Consider the following 20200-nt stretch of genomic DNA (forward strand, 5'->3'; position numbering starts at 1 on the left):
AATGCTTTGTGCCTCTTCGAGGTACTTTCGGTAGTTTACTATAATCATGCACCTAAGGTGTTCTTAAAAATTAAAAAAAAAATAAATAAAAGCATGATAAATCAAATAGGCAGAATATTAATCTGAGCCTTGGGTGCTCAACCATTATTTGATAATGGGCTTCATTGAACATTTTCTTGGAACGAAAAAAATTGCACGTAATTTTACTTTGAGTCTAATGGCGGCAGTATTCAGTGGCTCGTAATCTCAGAAATGTATCCAGTCAGGTAGTGTTTACAGATCTCTGGTTGCCCTGATGTAGTTGTTCATAAAGCGTTTCAGTCCAGGCACAGATCCTCCCAAACCATCCTACATATCAGTGTAACAGCTTGTGCAGTGACTGTACTTGCCATCGGCAGAGGAAGGCTGGGTAAAGCTCAGGTCCCCTAAAGGGCAAAGTGCCCACAAATTGTAGCTATGGAAATCAGTAAGTCATTCCGAGTAAAAGAAGGTGTTGGTTTTTAAGTAGGAGCCTGAAATGAAGGTTCATGCCATTTCTAATAGTGCTGTGGGATCCTGAGGAGTCTTATAACTTCTTAGAATTTTTCATCTCTTTAAAATTGTGTTGCAATAGCACCAACAATCATTAATCTTTATACTAATGACAGGCATGGTATATAGTGTTTTCAGCAGATCAAGATCCAACATTGAATTTTCTGCCATAATGGCAGAGAAGAGTTTTGAAGAAAGGGTAACAAGTAGATTTTAATTTTTTTAATGGGGAACTGCTTCCAACCATAATGGGAAGTGCTCAGTGAAAGCTGGCATAATGAGTCTACTAAGGGAAAGAATAGATGTGAAAAACAGAAAGTACCTGAGAAAGGCTTAAAAACAAGGTATTTAGCTAATGTTTGAAGTGGAGGAGGGGGAATGGGAGACAGACTGTTTACATTCACGTTCTGGTTAGATACAAATGGGGCAAGATTATGTCAAGGCCTCCAAGGAAGATATTGAAGTAATCAAGGCAGGAGACAATGAAAGTGGAGACATGCTCCTGGGTGGGAGTTTCCGTCGCGCGTTGACACAAAAGACTATGCAGGAGACAGTCTGAGGATCTGAACAGCAAGATGTAGACAAAGCTTGGATTTGATTCTGTAAGAAGGGTTGAAGTTGATGCTGAGCACAGGATCTGTCGTGGTGATGAGTGCAATTACCTGGAAAAGACTTTGAGAGGGGATTTGGAGTGGGGAAAGATGATGATAAATAGCTCTATTTTAACAATATTGAGTTTGCTCTGAGCTTACTGCTCTGTTGACAAGCTATTCAAAATTCCATGGCTGCACTGAAAAAGTGAATCAGTAACCAATTTGCCTTCTGTAGAACCAATATATATTATAAATATTAATTTTCTTTTATAGCACAATTGTTGTTTGACACGATTACTGGTTGAATGTGTTTTTTGAAGTTATTAAATGAAATAAATTCTGGTATAAGTGTTATAGTATTATTAAAAGAAATTAAAGACTTTTTTTTTTTTTTAAGATTGTTGTTGTGGGTATTAGTACGAACTATAAACTTCCAAATTTGAAAACTACTATGGTTCTTCAAACTGTTTGTTTACTTTCAGGAGGGCCCCTTCACGATAATGATAATAAAGCTTGGTACTATGGAATATTGTTGATGGAGCTTAGATATAGGAAAGAGAATTATTTTTTCAGCCATAACTCAGAGTTGTACTGAGTCAACAACAGCAGTGACAAATAGTAAGAAATCACAAGACACAAATAGTATCTAAATTGTATGTCCTATATATTTGCATTTGAAAAAAAAGATATAAAATGTGCAAGAAGGCTGTTTTGGGAGGGATAGTGTCTATGCCATATAATCCTGTTATCTCATGGTTTTGCCTTTACTGTATTTTTAAACGAAAATAAATTTAGAAAAGGTAATATTTAAAGTTTCCATGCTATATATGCTCCAGATTACTATAAAACTGCACACTTACTTTATTAAAACATTGCAGATAAGATGTGTCTTTTTATGACATACTAGTGGCTGTATTTTGACTTCAGTGATGCGTATGTTTTTCTGAGATGGAACAAGTACAAGCCCTGTCGACAACGATAAGAGCAGGATTTGACATTCCTTGAAAACATGTCAAAGTTCGTATGGTGGGATTTGAGCTTTCCCTTCCCGTTGCTGTTGGTGTCAATGGAGTTAACTCATAGTCACCTGGTTAAACCGGTTTTGGTTTGTGGTCGGGTATTTTAGTCTGCGATAAGGGGTTCCTACTCCTGCTGTTGCTTGGCTTGAGCATGGGACCAACAGCTCCAGGAGTGGGCTTAGATAGCGGCGGGAGAGCAGAGCCCCAGCAGTGGGTCTCCCATGGGACAGAGGGCTCTGAATGTGGCGTACTGATGCGCCCACCCCTCGCTAGGTAGTATCTCTCCAATCTCTGCAGAGTACTATATTCCTGTATAGGAGGAGCAGTAAAGTTTTAGAGCTCAGCCAGGTCCAAACATTGTTCCTAAAACTATTAAATAAGACAACAAATATTAAGGGCCAAAATATCTTCACTGCAAATAAATAAAATTGATTCTTATGCTACAGCATTGCCAGTTTGTATTGATGGCGGGAAGTTGAACTGTTTCATCTAGTCTGTTCTCCCGGTTGAATGAAATGAAAAAAAGTAATCATATGTCATTAGTAAACTCCCAACGAGTTCATGTATTGTAATCTTTGTTTCCATTTTGATACTTTCAAGGACATGTATAAACAAAACGCCTTAATTCTGCTTTCAGTGCGATCTGTTTTGGTTGTCATATTAACCGGGAGCAGAATTATGCCTATATAGCTTATTCTAATATTGTTCACTCTAATGCAGTGCTAATAATGATGGGGAAAACATCAGTGTATCGGTGTGGGGCTTTTCTGTATAAGAAATAATTTTAAGACTTTTTGGCTAGTGGTCAGAACTGTTGTGGTAAGTGTAGCTCTATTTTCCTGTGCTGCAGTCTCACTGGTCTTTCCCTCCCCCTTTCTGCCCGCTCTCCTCCTGTTTTTCCTTTTTCTTCCGTAATTTTCCTATATGCAAGAGCTGTCCTCTAGAAGTATTTCTTGAGACTTCCATGAATTGCAGTGAAACAGTCTGCTTGATACTTTAAGGAAAATGAGGAAAACTAGTTGGCCGTGTTGCACAAGTTTTGTCCTGAACAATTCCAAGTGTTTGAAGATTCGAGATCTTTCGTTTTCAGTTTCTTTCAAAGCAGGTCCCCCAAAGTGGCTCTGGGATGGACAGAGGATGAACTTACTTTGCGAGTGGGGAAAACAAACAGAAAGCCCAGTGTAGTGTAACTATGCTTGTTTGTGTAGGAAATTAAAGTGATCTCTATTTCGCTCAGGTCAGCTCTCAAGAGTGTACAGGAAAACTGATAATTTGCTAAAGGATTTCCTTTTGGATTTTCAGTGACATGTTTGGTTACCATAACGCTGCTGTTTTGACCTGATGAACACAGCTGTAAGGCTGAAGATTAAGTTTTAGGAGACTGCTGGGTTTTTTTGGTTTGTGTGTTTTGTTCAGTTTTTAAGACTAAAGAAATGTGGTGACGGCTGGTGTGTTGGTAAACCGACATTTGTAGAAACGCTGCTAGAACTGTGTTTATGATGTGTATGAAAGTATCCAAAGCGTAGAATGTATCAAAACAGCTATGCTGCAAGCGTTGGAAAAGGAGCAAACTTGGGATTCTTTACAGTAGTGTTTAATATTTCTCCAGAAAAAGTTACTTGCTGTGAACACAGCTCTCTGGAGCCTGGAAGCCTTCTTACCTCCAGGGAAGAAATAATATTTCAGTTTGCAGGCCACTGCATTTGTACCAGATGAGTTTTGAACACAAATTACTGTATTATTCACTGATCTGACATTCTTTATTGTGTGACGGAATAACAGAGCTGAAATCAGCAGATTTTACAAGCATAATGAAAACAGATTTTATTTCAATTAGGAAGTGCTTTTGATGTTTTTTAACAAACTGGTTTTGGATTAATTGGATTAATTTGGATGAATGTTAATGGATTAATGAGTTAATTAGTGCCTTTTCTTTTTGCCTTTTGATATAGGAATCAGGAACTTAAAGACTTAGGAGAACTTGCTCCTCACTGGGACAATATGCGCAAAAGTGTTATTGCTCACTGTGATCAGATGTTGAGCATGTACCAGGATACTCTTGCAGAGCTTGGGAAGCATACAGGTATGAAAGTGGCCTCTCCTCTTCTGGAGCAGTTAAGAATTAACTAGATTGATTGTTTTTAAGTAGTTGCCTATTCGCAGAAATAAAACATAAACATGAAATATTTGTAATCGTTGTATTTCTGAAATACTCACAGCTGCCCTATTTCCTCTTCTACATTTTTTTTCATGCATTCCATCAGTTTTTCACAGTTAACATGGTACATGGTTACACAGCAGCCAAAAAAAATGGGAAAAGCGGGGGGGGGGGGGGCGTGTTTAATTGCATGTTCCTTTGAATATATTATTCTGCTAGTATTGAATACCATCTGCCAATTGAAACCAGCCTTAGAGGTAGTTTTGTTAGTTTTGCTTGAAACCTAACTTCAGTTAGATTTAACAGTCTACAGGATCACAGTAAGATCTACCTATGCTTTGCATATCCTTAGTGTAGTAGTTTTCATTGCCCATGTTGTGCCAGAAAAGCACAGAATTAATATGAGATGGGCGGTCTGTCCTCAGTCCAGAAATAGCAGTATGTACTGTGATGCTTTTTTTCACGTGGAGACGGTGGTCTTGTATTCCGATGTGCGCTGGGTGCTTATTCAGTTAATATCTGCTGGAGTCCTGTGGTCAGGGACTATAATGTATCGTCGTGTCTGCATGCCAGTGGCAGCATCCGTGACAAATGTGCTGAAAAGGCAGCAGGTCTTTTCCTCCTGTAGTAATTCTTGTTCATAAGAAGAACAAGAAAAGACTGCAGAACAAATTATTTCTTCTTTTGAATTTCTTTTCTTTTGATTGTTCACAAATCATTCAAGGAACTTATGATAATTCTTTTCTATTTTGTGAGACTACTGGAATTATTTCCTGAATAACACTGTATTTGGAGCAAACAAAAATTTCTGCCTGTTTATAGCATGCCTTTCTGTCTCTTCCTGCTGGCGTGCTTCCCCCCCCACGGGTTTTGAGATGTTCTGGAAGGAAATGGGCACATTTGTTCTGAATTACTACACAGGCCTTGTTGTTGTTGCTGCTTTCTTGCTGGTGTCAGATTTCTAATGCCAGTCCTCACAATCACCATCTCAAATATGTGTTTTCGATGACCGGGCTGCCATTATTGCTTGCATACGCTGTTTTGCTCTATATTCTCACCGTTAGGTGTTCCCACTGGGGCCTTACTCCCACAGCTGTGCGCGTGTAGGCGTAGCAGCGCACGTCAGGGATAAACCCTGTGCGTTGTGTTGCCTATGCCTAAGTTTGCAACCGAGAGTGTTTCTGAGAAAGGGACGCATTATGGTTATGAATATTTTTTAAAAATAGAGGTATAAATGATGATAACATCTTTTGAAATATCTGGTATATATTTAGGGAGAATTTGCAGTATTTTCTTAATTATTTCTAGCTTTCTACATAGACCAAGCAAAACTTTTTGTGTACTGAGTAATGGAGCAATCAGGTTTTAGTTCAATACACAACTAAAACGCATAGCAGAATAATTTCTTCTTATAGAGAATTGGGCGCATTTACTTTTATTATAATGAATCTGCTGCATTTATAGGTGAGACACAATTCTTTCCCTTCCAAAATAGGCATTAAAACTGTACTTTTATCGTTTATCCATTGTCTTCTAATATAGGACTGAGCATGGTATTTCTCATTCCCGATTGCTTCTGGGGTAGCTTTCTTGGTCACAGGAAAAGAGAAATCCTGTTTTATGTATGAACAAAAAACAGTCTCTAACTGAAACTAAGCATTTTGGGAGCAGTTGATCACCTGCTTAAATGTGTGGGGGAAAAAAGCTTATCTGTTACACTAAATGTTGTATAAAAATTTGCATTTTGGTTGCAAAAGTGTAATTTCTTGTATTTATGATTGTTTACCATCATCAGAATATTCCAGTTCTGATTTTGGCAGACTACCTCCTGATCCAGTATGACACTTCCTATGTTTTTGTGTTTTAACTAATATATATATAGATATATTAAAAATATATATTATATTATATATATATATAAAAAATGCTTTGCTAATTACATTTTGAAAGCACTCCATAAAGTATCATATGCAAGGCAATAAATACAGATTATGAAGGAATCAACATAATAATTGTCACTTGCAGGAAAATATTGAAATGACCTTTTGAGATTAAAAAGAAAAGACAATGTAATCTATTAAGCATAAATCTTGCAAGGCCTGTATTGTGCCAAGTGAATTTGAAAAGGGTTGGTGATGTTAAATGACCTGTCTTAACTACGGTTTGAGAGAGCTGCAGCGGACCAGGGAACCTGAGATTATTGAGGAGGACAGAACCAGCACACATAAAAAAGAGCAGGAACATTTCTCCAAAAACAAACAAAGCAGAAAACCAAAGCAACCTAATCATTGTAGTGAAGATGAGAAATAATGAGGAGGTGTTAATTTGGAGGCCAACACTCAGGTACATACCTAAATCTCATTTCTTCAACGACCCTTTTTTCCCCCCTTGCTAATACGGTGCTGGTAAGATACATGTTTATACTTGGAAAACCCCCGATTTTACATCTTGTGTGAAAAGTTACTTTAACATTCAAAAACTTATTTTATTGTGATCAGTGGGATATGTGCACGTTCTAAAGCCAAATAATAGCACAGTCCTTCTAATGAAGACCATATTTACTTTTAACCCTGCACTATAGTATTTTTATTCTTATTAAATTACAAATTAAATTAGATGATAAATCCTCTGAGTAGTGAGTGTCTCTTTAAAGTTGTTCCATACAGGTCTAACAATTTAAAATTATAAATATAAAGGGAGGGGAGATGTGTTGTATATATGTATGTAGAGCTAGGCTAAAACTTCAAATCTGTATTTTGATCCTATAGGCAATGTAGGTTTTGGCTGCCCAAAAGTAAAGCAAAATCTAGAATGGAGTCTTATATGCTTCTGCTGTCTATTACTTGACTTTAACCAGATTTTTTTCTTCCTAGGTCATTTGCAAAAAGTAGTTGCAATTCTCTGTGAAACAGAGATTAATCTTCCTGCGTACAGTTTTCAGAAGTTTGTGCCTAATGCTTTTTTTTCAAAGGAATAGGATGGATGTGGATAAAATTAATTGCATGTTTTAAGTTGTCGTGGTTCCTCTTCCGTTCCCATTTGGGATGGTTCTTCTCTATAAACAGTACACATTATAACTTTAAACAACAAGATTATAGTGTTTGATAAGAAAGCAAGACAGACATAGATTTGACTTCATACTGTAGTTGCACAAAAAATGACGTTGAGAGAACATTGTAGAGCCTGGAAATTTAAGTATTGACAAGGTAGAAAATGCTAAGATTAGAGACTTGAGCACAACTTTACTTCAGGCTTTTTAGGTCAACATATTTCAACACAGTCTTTACTTTCCCATTGTCAGAGATGCATGCCAAAAAAGATTTTGCTTTACAGTTTGGCCTGTGTAGGCTTCGTACTTTATCTTAGTCAGCATGTTGCCCAAGTTTGGGTTGAGGTAGTTCTCTCCCTTCTGAAAGAGCTTGAAAATTGCAGTGCTCTGGAGTACCTGTGCCTCTGCGCTGGAGATCCAGGTCTGCTCGGAAATAGGCACCCATCCTAGTAGGGGTAGTTTGCGATCAGCAGTACTTCTACTTAAGAACTTAACAAGGTTGGTTTTCTAAACTAGATCAGGCGTCTGTTTTCTAGCCTCAGATGTAAAATTCCTGAGTCGGGTTGTTATTTTGGGAAGCCTTATTTTAAGACAAGGCTGACTGGCCGCATTCCTCTAGGAAAGCCATGGAATGCTTTTGCCTCTGCCTTTGCTTCACTACCGTGTTGGCAGCCGGAGATATGTGGAAGCCCTAACTCATTGACACTCTTCTGCCTCCTTGGTACAGCAAAAGCAGGGTTAATGTTAACGTGCTTAGCATTTTTGCTTTGTTAATCACCGAACAATTGCTTTCCTTTAACAAGGGGCTTTTTACATGTATCTTGTCACAAACAATTCTGAAGGACCGACTCCATGTAAGTCATCTAGGTGCAAATACATCCGATCTCCTTTTGTATTTTTTTTGTATTTTTATTTTGTTTATGTATTTCTTTGCTAGGGAAGACTGCTCACTCATAAGCAGTGTACAGAAGGGGAGATAGCATCTGTAAATAAATTTTTTCCAAAATATTTCCACGTTCCTCCTATACAATCATATGTAGGGTTTTCTGAGAGATACTTCATGCTCAACTGAGCTATTTGAGGAATTTAATGGAGAACACTGTTGTTAGTAGACCACTTAATTTGTTTTTAAAATTGAGAGATTGCAGGGAAAGTATCAGGAGACTGTATTAGTGTTAGCAATTTTGGTTTAGCAGCATATTTACTGAAAATGGAGGTTTAAGGAAGTTAAGACTGTTTCAAATTTGAGTTGTTTTGTCAAACACTTTTATCCTCAAAATTGGGGGAGAATTTTAGAGAATGCCAAGTATTTTTGTTTCAAGGAAACATGATAACAGGAGTCGAAAAGGGTTAGGTAACATCAAAACAAATCATTTCAGGTTAATCTAAAACACAGATTTGGTGATTTTGGGAGGGAGTAGAACTCTGAAACTTTTTTGTTTGTTTTAGTTTGACCTGAAATGATTTCCCCCCCAATTATTTTTTTTTCCATTTCAGTCATCAAACTGAAAATGCTATTATTCATCCAGCCCTAGAAGGAGAAGAAAAGACAATCGAAGTTAAGGCAATTGAATATTGCTCTGGAGAACTGGACACTATCCCTGCCTCTGTCACAAAGTTCCTATGTGACACTAGGCAAGTCAGACTTCAGAAGTGGTTAGTGTGTGTTCTTCTTTTTTGGAAGCCTGGCAAAAGATGCAAGCTGTTTTACAGAAGTACTCAGTACTTGTGGATGTAATTCAGCTCAGTGGGAGCTGTGCTTCCAAAATGGAATGTGATGTTGCATTATAATGCGTACTCTGCAGAATGAGATCCTCCATCTCTCATATTGATGCATTGTTTCTTAAATGCTTCGACCTTAAGTTATTCTCTGCCATTAGAATGGATAAAATTATAACCCTTTTACTCAGCCAGTTAAGATTATTCTACAAATATTTGTAAAGCCCTTAGAAACTGTAGTGATGCATGCAGTAGACAGATTTGAGGAAATTAATAATCCTGTCTTTGTGGGAGGCTTGAGCAATACATTTGAATCCAGGTACCGAAGTAAAAGTTGGAAACAAAATATTGAATCACTGCTTCTAAAGCAAGCAACAAAGACCCGTTCAATGAGCTGGAAGAAGTTAGTATGTAATATGTCATTGAAATATATTTCACAGTTCCTCTTCAGGTGGATGTCAGATGAAGGTTGCATCTATATTCTGGTATTTCTAACTTTGAAGAGTTTAATCTCGCAACAATAATAACAACAACTATTTTAATAGAGGGAACATAGGTTTCTTGGTCCTTAAATACTACTTACCAAGTTATTTAAAAACAAACAAACAAACTATACTGAAAATTTGTTTTATCATACGGATGATACTGGCAAATGCAGATTGAGATATTAATTCCACTGCATGGATCTCTCATACCTGAGTAAACAGAATAACTGATAGCAGTGGGTGGTTATTATCCCATATGTTTCCGGCAGTGGATGGGAAGGGATTCTTGCTTCACAGGTCTTCCCTGAAAAGAGGAGTAACAAGACTCAGCAATGCTGCATGTGTTCTACTGCAGCTCAGAAGTGTGCGCCAGGGGCAGCAGGCTCTTCTCCTCTTCTCCCTCCTACTCTTCTTTTGCTGGTCCCTTTTAATCTGCTATCATCTTATTTTCCTCTTGGTCTGCCAGTGTTTCCTTGTCTCGGATCCAGTTATCATTCCTTAAGCTTTGATCTTGGTCTCAGCTGAATTCTCATAAATAATCTGCCCCTTTTCTGTTTTCTTTCCTAATGATTTACGATCTCCCCACTCACACTATTCCCATTTCTTTTCTGATACAGTTCGAGTTCCCTTCACTGCTCCCATAATTTTGTCTTTCCGCTCTTTCCAGATGCAGGTTTCCCACTGCTATTCCTCATCATCAATGACTCCTGGTTGCAGCCTGCATCCCCTGGTTTCCTATCAAATCTGAATCTTTGAGTCCTGTCAATTGCTTTTCTTGCTACCTTTGCTCTTAATCTTTGTTAAATTATTATTTTAAGTTACTAAGCTTAAGTAGCAACCTAAGCTGGTCTGGAGCATCATTGGTGCCCTCTGGCAATGTGATTTGCATTGGGAGGCTCCTGTTGGAATCTGTGGCAGTTTCAACAGATAACCTCTGGCAAATCTTGATTGAGCAAGTCAAAAAGAAGAATTTCAATTTTTTTTTTTTTTTTTTTTTTTGGCAAGAAAAGGTTGAACCTTTTCAAAGATTTTTTTTTTTATGTAGTACCATCATAGCTCTGTACCCCTGTGTTTTTAGCACTGAAAAGACATAATGCATATTAACTGTGACATTGTTTCCAGCAGACTGCAGACTGATTTCAGACAGCAGGAAAAAATGTCTATCACCTAGAATAAAAAATTAGATTGTTCTGTGAATTAAAAGCTGTTCTGTTGCTTCCAATATGGATACATGCTGAGACTCGGTTAGTGAACCATTCTTCTCCTAATATACAATTACACATTAAAAGTAAATTAAAGAAGACTCCTAACATACAAATATTGTCCTCACATTAAAAAGAAGACAAAACATCTGCTGGGTGCTTAAGATAATGATTCTTGACACTTTTGTTTTTCAGGTTCTTCCTTCAAATCAAGCTGTAGCAAAGGAGAAAAAACATTAGAGTTCATCCCAATAAATCTTCATCTGCAAAGAATGCACGTGCATAGTCCTCGATTGAAAGGTAAAGTATATTCTGCAGGGAAATTCCCTGAGTATGACAAAGTATGCTTTGAAATACAATTAAACTTGCAACTGAGAGGTATGGTTTCCATTTTAGCCCTTTTTAAGATGTAAATATCTTAATTTATATATCGAGTTTCAAGGATGAACATTAGGTGGACATGCTTTCAGATGAAACCTTAAAACCACAATAGAACTGAAGGGTATGCTGTTTAGAGAGTTGAATCTTGGTCATTTTGAATTTTTTGCTTAATGGTAGGATACTGGGAACAGTCGTCTTAAACTTTGTAGGTGAGACACAAAGATGGTACAGATAAAAAGCATGGAAAGTAATAGCATTAAATTAATTTTTGTTTTTAGTACATTTATGTGCAATTTCGGCTTACATGGATTTGGAATAATGCTGAGGAGGAAAGAATATCACAAGAAATACAGTGACTTTTAAAGAAAATTCTGAGATTCATTTCATGTTGCATGTGTTTTACCAATCAGTGAAGTTTGTACAGTATTAGCTGTAGAGAAGATTCTGTACAGAATCTTCTTTGTAAGATTCATGCAGCATGGCTTGATACAGAAGGTTTCTTGTACAACTAGGTTGTTGCTTGGTTTTTTGGTTTGTTTGGTGGTTGTTTAGGGTATTTTTTAGTGAAATCAACATCAAGCTTCCAAATTCATTATTAATAAACCTGTAGAGCCGTACAGATTTTAAGTGTTTAATTTTTCACTTTGTTTAATGGGCTCTAGAAACTTTCTGTGTGGTTATTTCCTGCCTTTGTTTTGTGTACATATCTGCAACCTGCCTGTCTTCCTGAAGGGTTTGATTTCATTCTCTCAGGCCTGTGCATCTGCTTCTAAAACCCAAGCTTTCGGTTTTGGATGTTGTTTGGTCCATTTCTAGAGCAACTGAGTATTTACTGTCTGTAGAGGACCACACTTAAGTAAATAATGAGACCAAAGAAATGACCAGCTTGCTCATCCTCCACATTTCTCTACAAATTCTGAAACCTGCACCCAGACATACTGCCGCTGAGATTGATCAGAAGTCCCGAGTCTGCGCTGAAAACTTAGGAATCAGGTTCAAAGTTAAAGCTATGCAAGGGATTTCTCTGCCTCATCTTCTGAAGCCACAAGTTTTGGATACTGACTGCAGATGTTGGAAAGCTAAGGAGTGGTTAACTAAATTTAAGTTCTTTTTTTTTTTAAATAAATTCCAGGGGTGTCGTGCTCATTTTGTTTCTCTGACACTTCAAAGAAATAAGTAAATGCAGAATACGTGTTCACTGAAATGTATTGGTAACCTATGCATGGTTAAAAATATTCTGTTGTATCAGCGCAGGACTAATACTGTCATGATTCATACTGACGCACTGCACAATGTTCAGTAAGATTCACATTCTTCTAGGGCATCAGCTTAATTTTTCATTGTGATCCATAATGTCAGTGTAGTGTAAAAGCCAGTCTTACCTGTCTTGTTTCTAAGGTGGTTGGGTTTTTTTCCCCGCTGTGCCACCAGAGATAGTGATAGAGCACAATACATTTCCCCCCAGAGACTGAAGGGCTGAACTCACCAGCCTCGGTGATGCAAGTTGCACGGTTCCATTAAGGACAGTGTTACTTCTAAACTTAATATATCCTATTTCTTAGGAAGCCTAATGAGCCCAGCGCTGCTTGTGCCTAAATCAGCTTACTCAGTGGTACCCTGTGCCACCTAAGCATTTGCTTAGTGTTAAGTGCAAGTATCTCACTGATTATGCTGAAAATACTGCGAACTTCTAATACCTTCTGGGAAGGGGGATAATTTTCTGTAATGTCATCTGTCATCTGTTCAATACAGAATTCTGTTGCTGCTGCTTGCATATAGTTTTAGCAGCATCCTTTACAGATAAAAGATTATATTGATACATACGTATGCACAAATCATAGTGCAGTGAATAATTTGTTGATAAATTGAGATCTATTAAATTTGCTGTCACTGTAGAAACACGGAAATTGCACTCTAAGGTTTTTGCCTTATAAATACACTCTGCATCTAAGCACGTTGTAAAATAGTAAGTACAAACAATAATTATAGCAGTAGTATTCTTTGTACTGCTGATGTTCATCCACTTCCAAGTTGGAACACGGGGACTTCTGATTGTCTGTTAGATACTGTATTGGTTCAATATTTTTTAATTTGTTTTACTAAACAAAGGTGCCTTCAAACATTTTAACAAGATGGGGATTTATAGTGACAGAATATGACAGCACAAATGTTAATTTAGCTGATGTTTTGCATTTATTTAACTCAAAAGCATTTTTAGATTTGTAATGACTACAGGTGGCCAGGACCTTAATTTTATGTCTTTTCAAGAAAACGTCTCTGGGAACAGGGCACTGTATGTTTATTTGCTAAATAAAAAAGTGGAACGAAATATGCCACTTAATCCCCCACAACTTTTATACTACTTGAGTTTTGGTTTGGTTTTAATAAATTTTCTCCTTTCTCCTCCAAAACCACTTTGCTTGTGGCATACGGTTAATCCATAATTGAAAAGGGTACAGAAAGAGATAAATGTTAGAATAATCTTCTAAATTTAGAACTTTGTTTAAATTATAAAACTCTCTCTTTTTTCTTTAGCTAATATTCAGTCCACTGATACAAGAATTAAATAACACTGTTCTTGTTACACTCAGGTTTAGAGACTGCAAAACGTTAATAAAGAAGAGAACTCGTGTTAAAATCGGGGAATTTCTGCCTACATATATTTTTGGAAGACTGACACCTTAGTTATGGGGAGCTCTTTTTATTTCTCTCTATACAAAATGGGTTCCTCAATATGTTTAGGATATTCTGGTAGCACTATAGTATAAATATAACAAAAAGTAATCGTAGATTGTTATTGTATTTGCCTTTGGTTGGAGAAAGGATTTCTGTATCTATCACACAACCACTGTCCCATCTGTTTAGTTTACTGAATTAAGTTTCATTTTATGAGCACTAAAGTGCTGTGTCTTGTATTAAATATATACACTTTTGAACAGTTTGGAGCAACTGCTAATCATTCTGGAGTAAGTAGCACTTTGACATCAAGTTGTTCTTTCTCATCTCGTGCTCTGCTTGGCATATATCAAAGGGCACCTGGAATATAACAGGAGACTGACAGGGGAAAAAAAAAAAGCAAGCATGTAAACATTCACAGAGGTGGTGATTAAACAAGCTAGGAGCCATACAGCTGTCATTAACCCTTACACTGTCAGATATCTTAATTTCGGGAACGCAAGATAGGTTTTAAACCCATCTATCGTGTATGCACATGGCTATGAGCTTTTTTGTTCAACATGTTCAATAACAGGTTTACTTTTACTAAACGTTGATTCTGGTTGTTATTGGGTACTGCATGGAATAGAAAATACCTGTGTGTTTAAACTTTCAGTAGGAACAGCTTTGAGAAAAATACTATTTCATTATGGGATGACTGTACCGCTATCCATTTGATAAACACCATATTTTGCTCTGTTCATCATGCTACACAAGTTAGATTTATATATTGCCATAGCTTTGCTTTTGTCCCTGTTTATACATTAAGTGTGTTTGTTTTAAACAAATTTGGTGGACTGAAGAGGTTTTTATTTTGCTTCTGGCCAGTGTGAGACGCTGACTGCCTCCTGTGAAGGCAAGCAGGTTGCTTCAAATTCGAGATTGAGGTGTGTTTGACATAAAAATCCCTCAGCTCTTTAAATTGGTCTGATAAAGCTTAAGCTATGGAACTTCTACCGTGTCGTTGTGGTTGTCACCATGTTGCAAAAGCTCTGTTTCATTCAGGACGGAGTGATGAGCAGGTAGTTTATATTTCTGAAGGAATTGTTGGGTTTTGGGGAGTGTGTAACTGGTGTTAGTGTTTCATTTGTGTGAGTAGGAGGTGAGTGTATCTTTAAGTCAGAATAATTAGTAAGAAACAACGATTGATTTAAAGCTCAATTTCCTTGCACTCTAATCTTTTGCATTTTTTTTCCCTTCAAATTCTGAAGTAATTATTTGAGGAAGGGTTGAGGGTTTTTTTTTAACATCTATTAATTAACAATTTGGGGGGAGCATGCTGACAATATGATACAGCTCCTACAACTCTCTGCTGCATTTTAAGCTTTGTCGGCACTGTAGAGAGTTGTCAGCAGTAGTCTGTTCTTGAGGTGGATGATGGTTCCGAGTTACTGGAGCATTCCTGTACTAGTGCATTCATGCTGGCACTGCATGTCCTTCCCGAGGAGCTACACTGCTGTGTAAATGGAGCACATCTCAAGGCATTCCTCCCGAGTCTTGCAGCGCTTTCCAGTGTACTGTGCTCTGGAAGGTGGGAGTGAGACTGCCCCGTGCCCATCACCAGGGTCGTAGACATTTTCTTCTTTGCCATCCTCACCCTGCCGCGTTCACTTGCATGGGGTAGGTGCTCAGCTGTTCTGGCTGTGTTTGTGTCTCAAACAGCTGCTCCTTGACCATGCTAAGAGGAGGCCACAGGCTGAATGAACGCTTCCTTCTGGGTAAACCGCCCCCAAAGTAGCTATAAGCAGGGTCACTATTTATTTTTAAAACAGTCGGGAAAAGCACCAGGCTTTAGTCTTTTAAATGTAGTTTCATGAGTTACCTGTAAACGTATTTGGAAGCCATTATCTAGTTAACCTGATGGGTTCATCTCTCATTTTGGTTTCAAGCCACCCTTGTTTTAAGCAATAGAACTAGTTATTGTCAAGTACTCTTGACAATAACTCAATAACTTGACAATAACTCCTCTTGGGCGGAGCTCTAATAGCCCAAGATTCTGTATTATGGATAAATCTCTATGAAGACCTGAAAGAATGGGCTATTTAAGCATCTTGAAGCTCACCTGAGGCTAATGAAATTATGTCACTTCTCCTTTTAAGTGGAAATTGAAGAGTCACCAATTCATTAGAGTTCAAATCAATTTGAGCGAAATATGCTTTGAGATTCAGCTCTGGAAGTAAAACATAGTTCATTAACTGTGAATAATTTGTACAGTGTTCTTGCTTTTAGGGATATTTATCATCAGAATGCAAGAAAAGTTCTATTTTAGGAGAGGATTAGATTTTAATTTACATGGAAAGCTTCCTTGATGAAGAAAATAGTTCACAAAAAAAAAAAAAATCCTCTAATGTTTCCTTTAGAAATACACTTTGAGAATGAGGCATTCTGGCCTGTATTTTTACACCTCCAGTGAGCTTGGGCATAAAACAGGTACTGCTTAGTGCAAATATAAATTCTGCAAATGTAAATCTAAACTTTGAAGGAATAATTATTGTGGTTTGGGATGTAATTAAATCTTCATCTCTGCACTGACAATCAATCACAGGCACAAAATGAGAGGCTGTTTTTAAAAAGGTGTTTCAACTCCAGTTCTGTAAGCATACATCCAGAGAAAAGGTTCATCACATATGTCCCAAGACATCAGGTACATACAGAGAGTAACAACAGTTTGTTGTCTCAGCAAAAATTTCAATAGTATAGTTTATTTCCCGTTCTGGTAGCTTTTCAAGTGAAAACAACTGACTTGCTCTGTGTTTATAAGCTTATGTAAAAAGTAAGTATATGTCATAGAACAGAGCTCGTCAGTTTAGCATTAAACAGGTAATTATATCTGAAAGTGGAAGCTAAACAAATTCAAACTAGAAAAAGAAGTGGAGAATTTTACTAGTCAGATTGATTAATCATTGGAGCAACTTCTCTGGGAATGCAGTGAATTCATTGTCACTTGAAGTCTTTAAATCAAGATTAGATGTCTTTTTTTAAAAAAAAAAAAAAAAAGGCAATGCCTTCACTCGAGCAGAAGACATAAGCTTGATGCAGAAATCATTAGCTGTAATTCCGTAGCCTGTATTATTCAGGCAGTCAGACTATTCCATCATAATGGTCTCTTTTGACTCTAAAATGCATGAATCTGTGCATCTCAACATGACTACAAGTTAAATAATGGAAGGGGTAATAAAGTGAAATACACAAAGGGCCAATTTACTTGGCAGCTTTGTAAACTGCAGAGCTAGAATATTGTTCTACACTGTGGCATATAATTTAGATGTAGCAATAAATCAGGTAAACTTTCTAAGGTGTGCAGGTGGCTGTATGGAAAGATTGATTAGTTCTTGGGCCTCCTTGAGACACAGATTCTCGATTATTCCTTGGAAATAATACAGACTTGTCCTCGTGTCCTGTAGAGTAGATATCATATAGTGTTACCATACCTTGGGCATAGGCACGTGCAAATCTCTGTGCTTGTCTGTTCCCGTTCCAGATGCACTGTATGATGTCATCACTGTGGGAGCCCCGGCAGCCCATTTCCAAGGATTTAAGAATGGTGGTCTCCGAAAACTGCTGAGTAAATTTGAGGCAGAAAGACGAAAGTAAGTATTTTTGTAAGTAGCTAGGAAAATTTCATTAAAGTTGCATTAAAATGTTACGAGCTCACTGAGTAACAAAACAGTTTACCCTGCTGAATGCATTAAAATCTAGTAGGACTGAACAAGGATGCATTCATAAAACAGTTCCTTTATCTGCCCTGCTTTGCTGGACTGCAAAATTGAGGCACAGTTTACTTTTAGTGTCAAGACTTATTTTGAACCCAAACTCAGAATTGTGAAATCTTCTTCCCATGTTCCAGGAAGCTTCAGGAATATCGGTGCTTGAAAACATGCTGTTCAGAGTGAGATACCTCTTTGGTAATTCTTGTACTAAGTGGAAGGTAGCTATAGACAATTTTTCAATAAAGAAACAGTAGCATCTTCATTTCTGACAGCCCTGGGCAGATGTGAACAAAACCTCTTTTGAGCACACCTGTGAAGTAAATAAGAAACTACTCTTTTTCTTATTCTTCAGAAAGCCAAAATGAGACGAAGCAAAGATAAAGGCCTTAACTAGGGTTTCAGTTTATTGCTGTACTCAAATGCTTTGTTAACCACTGGGTATGTACAGAAGTGTTAGTTGCATATTTTGCTAACTAAGAATTGGGCATATTTGTGTTTGTTGCTATGGCTAAGGTTAAGAAGTTTCGAACAGCTACAGCTGTCACTGGCAGCACCCTTAGTTGTGACTGCTCAACCCTTGGACTAACTGTGCCAACCCCGTGCAATCAGTGGCACAGCATTCGAAAGGGAATGCAGGAAGTACTGTATGTATGCTAATCTAAATCATCACGACGCTCCACAGAAAATGAATTCCATTATATCCAATGCTCAAAAAAGTTTCATAGGTACAGTAGCATAAAGAATAAAGGGAGAAATTATAAAAATCTGCTGTTGACTTCTAGGTTGACTAGAAGTTGGCATCAATGCTAAAACCAAACAAAAACCAGCAGCTATATTTGCTTTGAAAACTATATTATTATTTTTTTCTGTTCGCACTGCATGACATAAAACCTCTAATAAATCTTCTAAAATCTTTCATTTCCCTGGCCATCTCTGCTGACAAAACTTGCTAGCTGAACAGGAATATCACGATCACATGAGACCCATGAATGGACTTTGTGTTAACAGGAGGTACCTATTCTGCTGTCAGCAGACTGGTATAGGCAGCCTTATCCCCATGATATGGAGGCCTGTGAAGTCCGTGCTTCCCGATGAAGAAAATGTCTAAAGACATTTCTTAAAGTATCTGCTACTTAACTATCTGATTAATATAGTTGCAATAGTATTTAGTGGGTTTTACTTATATTTCATAAGAAGAAATTAAAGTCATAAGTGATATAAAGAACTTTGCAGTTCCAGTCCTCGCAGTGTTCAGCTTTCAGAAAATGAACCATTTCTCACTTGCACGGTCCTGCAGCATATGCACATTGGCAGAATGTGATTTCCCAAAATGGAGGATAGCTGTGAGGCAAACTTGAAATTATTATCTGTGATCTCTGTTCATTGGAGAAAAAAAAAACGCAAAATGCCTTATAGGAAAGAGACCTAGTCTGTCTTGAGTTCTTCCTCAAGAAAGGAAGGGAGAACACATACTGCAGTATCTCATACGAATGAATAGACTATGCCCTTGTTTCTTAGTTGCCCATAACAAGGGGAGAGGAGAAGATGATGGGCTAAACTCCTTTCTTTGCATCCTGTGCAATGTTACGTGTCAAAGGCTAAGATGGCAACGGATACTCAGTGCAGCACAGCCTCTTCTCATTTTCATTCATCCTTAGTTCACTGACTCAGACCATGTAGACCTCTAAGTTGAGAGAGGATTGTGTTCAGGAGCACTGGGTAAAGCTTTGTGCAGGTTTTATCAAGGCATTTCATACCAATGTCAAAGTGCTTACACATCACCTTTTATTTGCCCTGCTTCTTAGACTTTTCTGCATCCCTCAGAAGCACCTGGATTTTGGTGACTTCAAGGACAGGATACCGGACCTTTACCCTGACAGTGCAGTTTTCTTTGTGTTTCTTTGTTCCCCTGGAAGAGCAAAAGTCTGTCTTTAGGATGACACAACTAGGGTAACTATGTTACTATCCTGTCAGACTCTTCCTAAAAAAAGAGCCTGAGTCAGGCTAACAAACTTTGGTTTGAGCACTGAAAACAGGGGACTGCAATTTTTAGCGAATCGCTTACCAGACCTGAAGAAATGGTCGCTTAGTGTATGAATTCCCACGAAGCAGAAAGGAGGAAACCTCCAAAATTCATCTTGCTTTCAATCTCTGAGGGCAGCTCAGAGAAAACTCCACTTTTTTTTTTTTTTCCTTCAACTAGAAGAACTTGTACAAGTCGAAAGAGAGGAGAAAGCAAGCTCTGAATATGATCTCACTTATTTGAATATTCAAGAGTGGGTCTACTTTAAATAGATACCTGAAAGGACCATTCTCATTCTTACCACGGAGAAATTTCTTTCACTGTGGCAAGGACAACGTTATTTTGTATGCACCTGTTTGTTTAACTGCGTGAGGATGCGCTGAGGACACATAGCATTTCCAGGGGCAGCTTTTACAATTTAAATGTTCTGTTTTATAATGGGAGCAGCTTTTCTGAAGATTTGGTTGAAGGAAGAAGTGACACCTTGAGCTACCAGTCAGAATATAAAAAGAACAGGAAAAAAATGCAGATTTAGCAGCCGTTTCCTCTAGGCTAACTGAGCTGAAGACCCAGAGGAAGATGTGGGAAGAGATTATTTCTCAAGCCAATCCCAGT

General features: G+C 37.7%; 1 protein-coding gene across 10 annotated transcripts in view; it reads left to right on the forward strand.

Moving 5' to 3' along the window:
• Positions 1–20200, forward strand: part of INPP4B (inositol polyphosphate-4-phosphatase type II B) — a 370055-nt gene that overhangs the window by 228245 nt on the left and 121610 nt on the right. For all 10 annotated transcript variants that reach the window (XM_075501000.1, XM_075501001.1, XM_075501002.1 and 7 more), the window contains 3 exons: positions 4096–4226; positions 10952–11056; positions 17334–17442. In XM_075501000.1, coding sequence (XP_075357115.1) covers positions 4096–4226; positions 10952–11056; positions 17334–17442 — 345 coding nt within the window. The remainder of the gene's footprint in view (positions 1–4095; positions 4227–10951; positions 11057–17333; positions 17443–20200) is intronic.

Source organism: Mycteria americana, chromosome 4, assembly GCF_035582795.1.
Source record: "Mycteria americana isolate JAX WOST 10 ecotype Jacksonville Zoo and Gardens chromosome 4, USCA_MyAme_1.0, whole genome shotgun sequence".
Classification (NCBI taxonomy): domain Eukaryota; kingdom Metazoa; phylum Chordata; class Aves; order Ciconiiformes; family Ciconiidae; genus Mycteria; species Mycteria americana.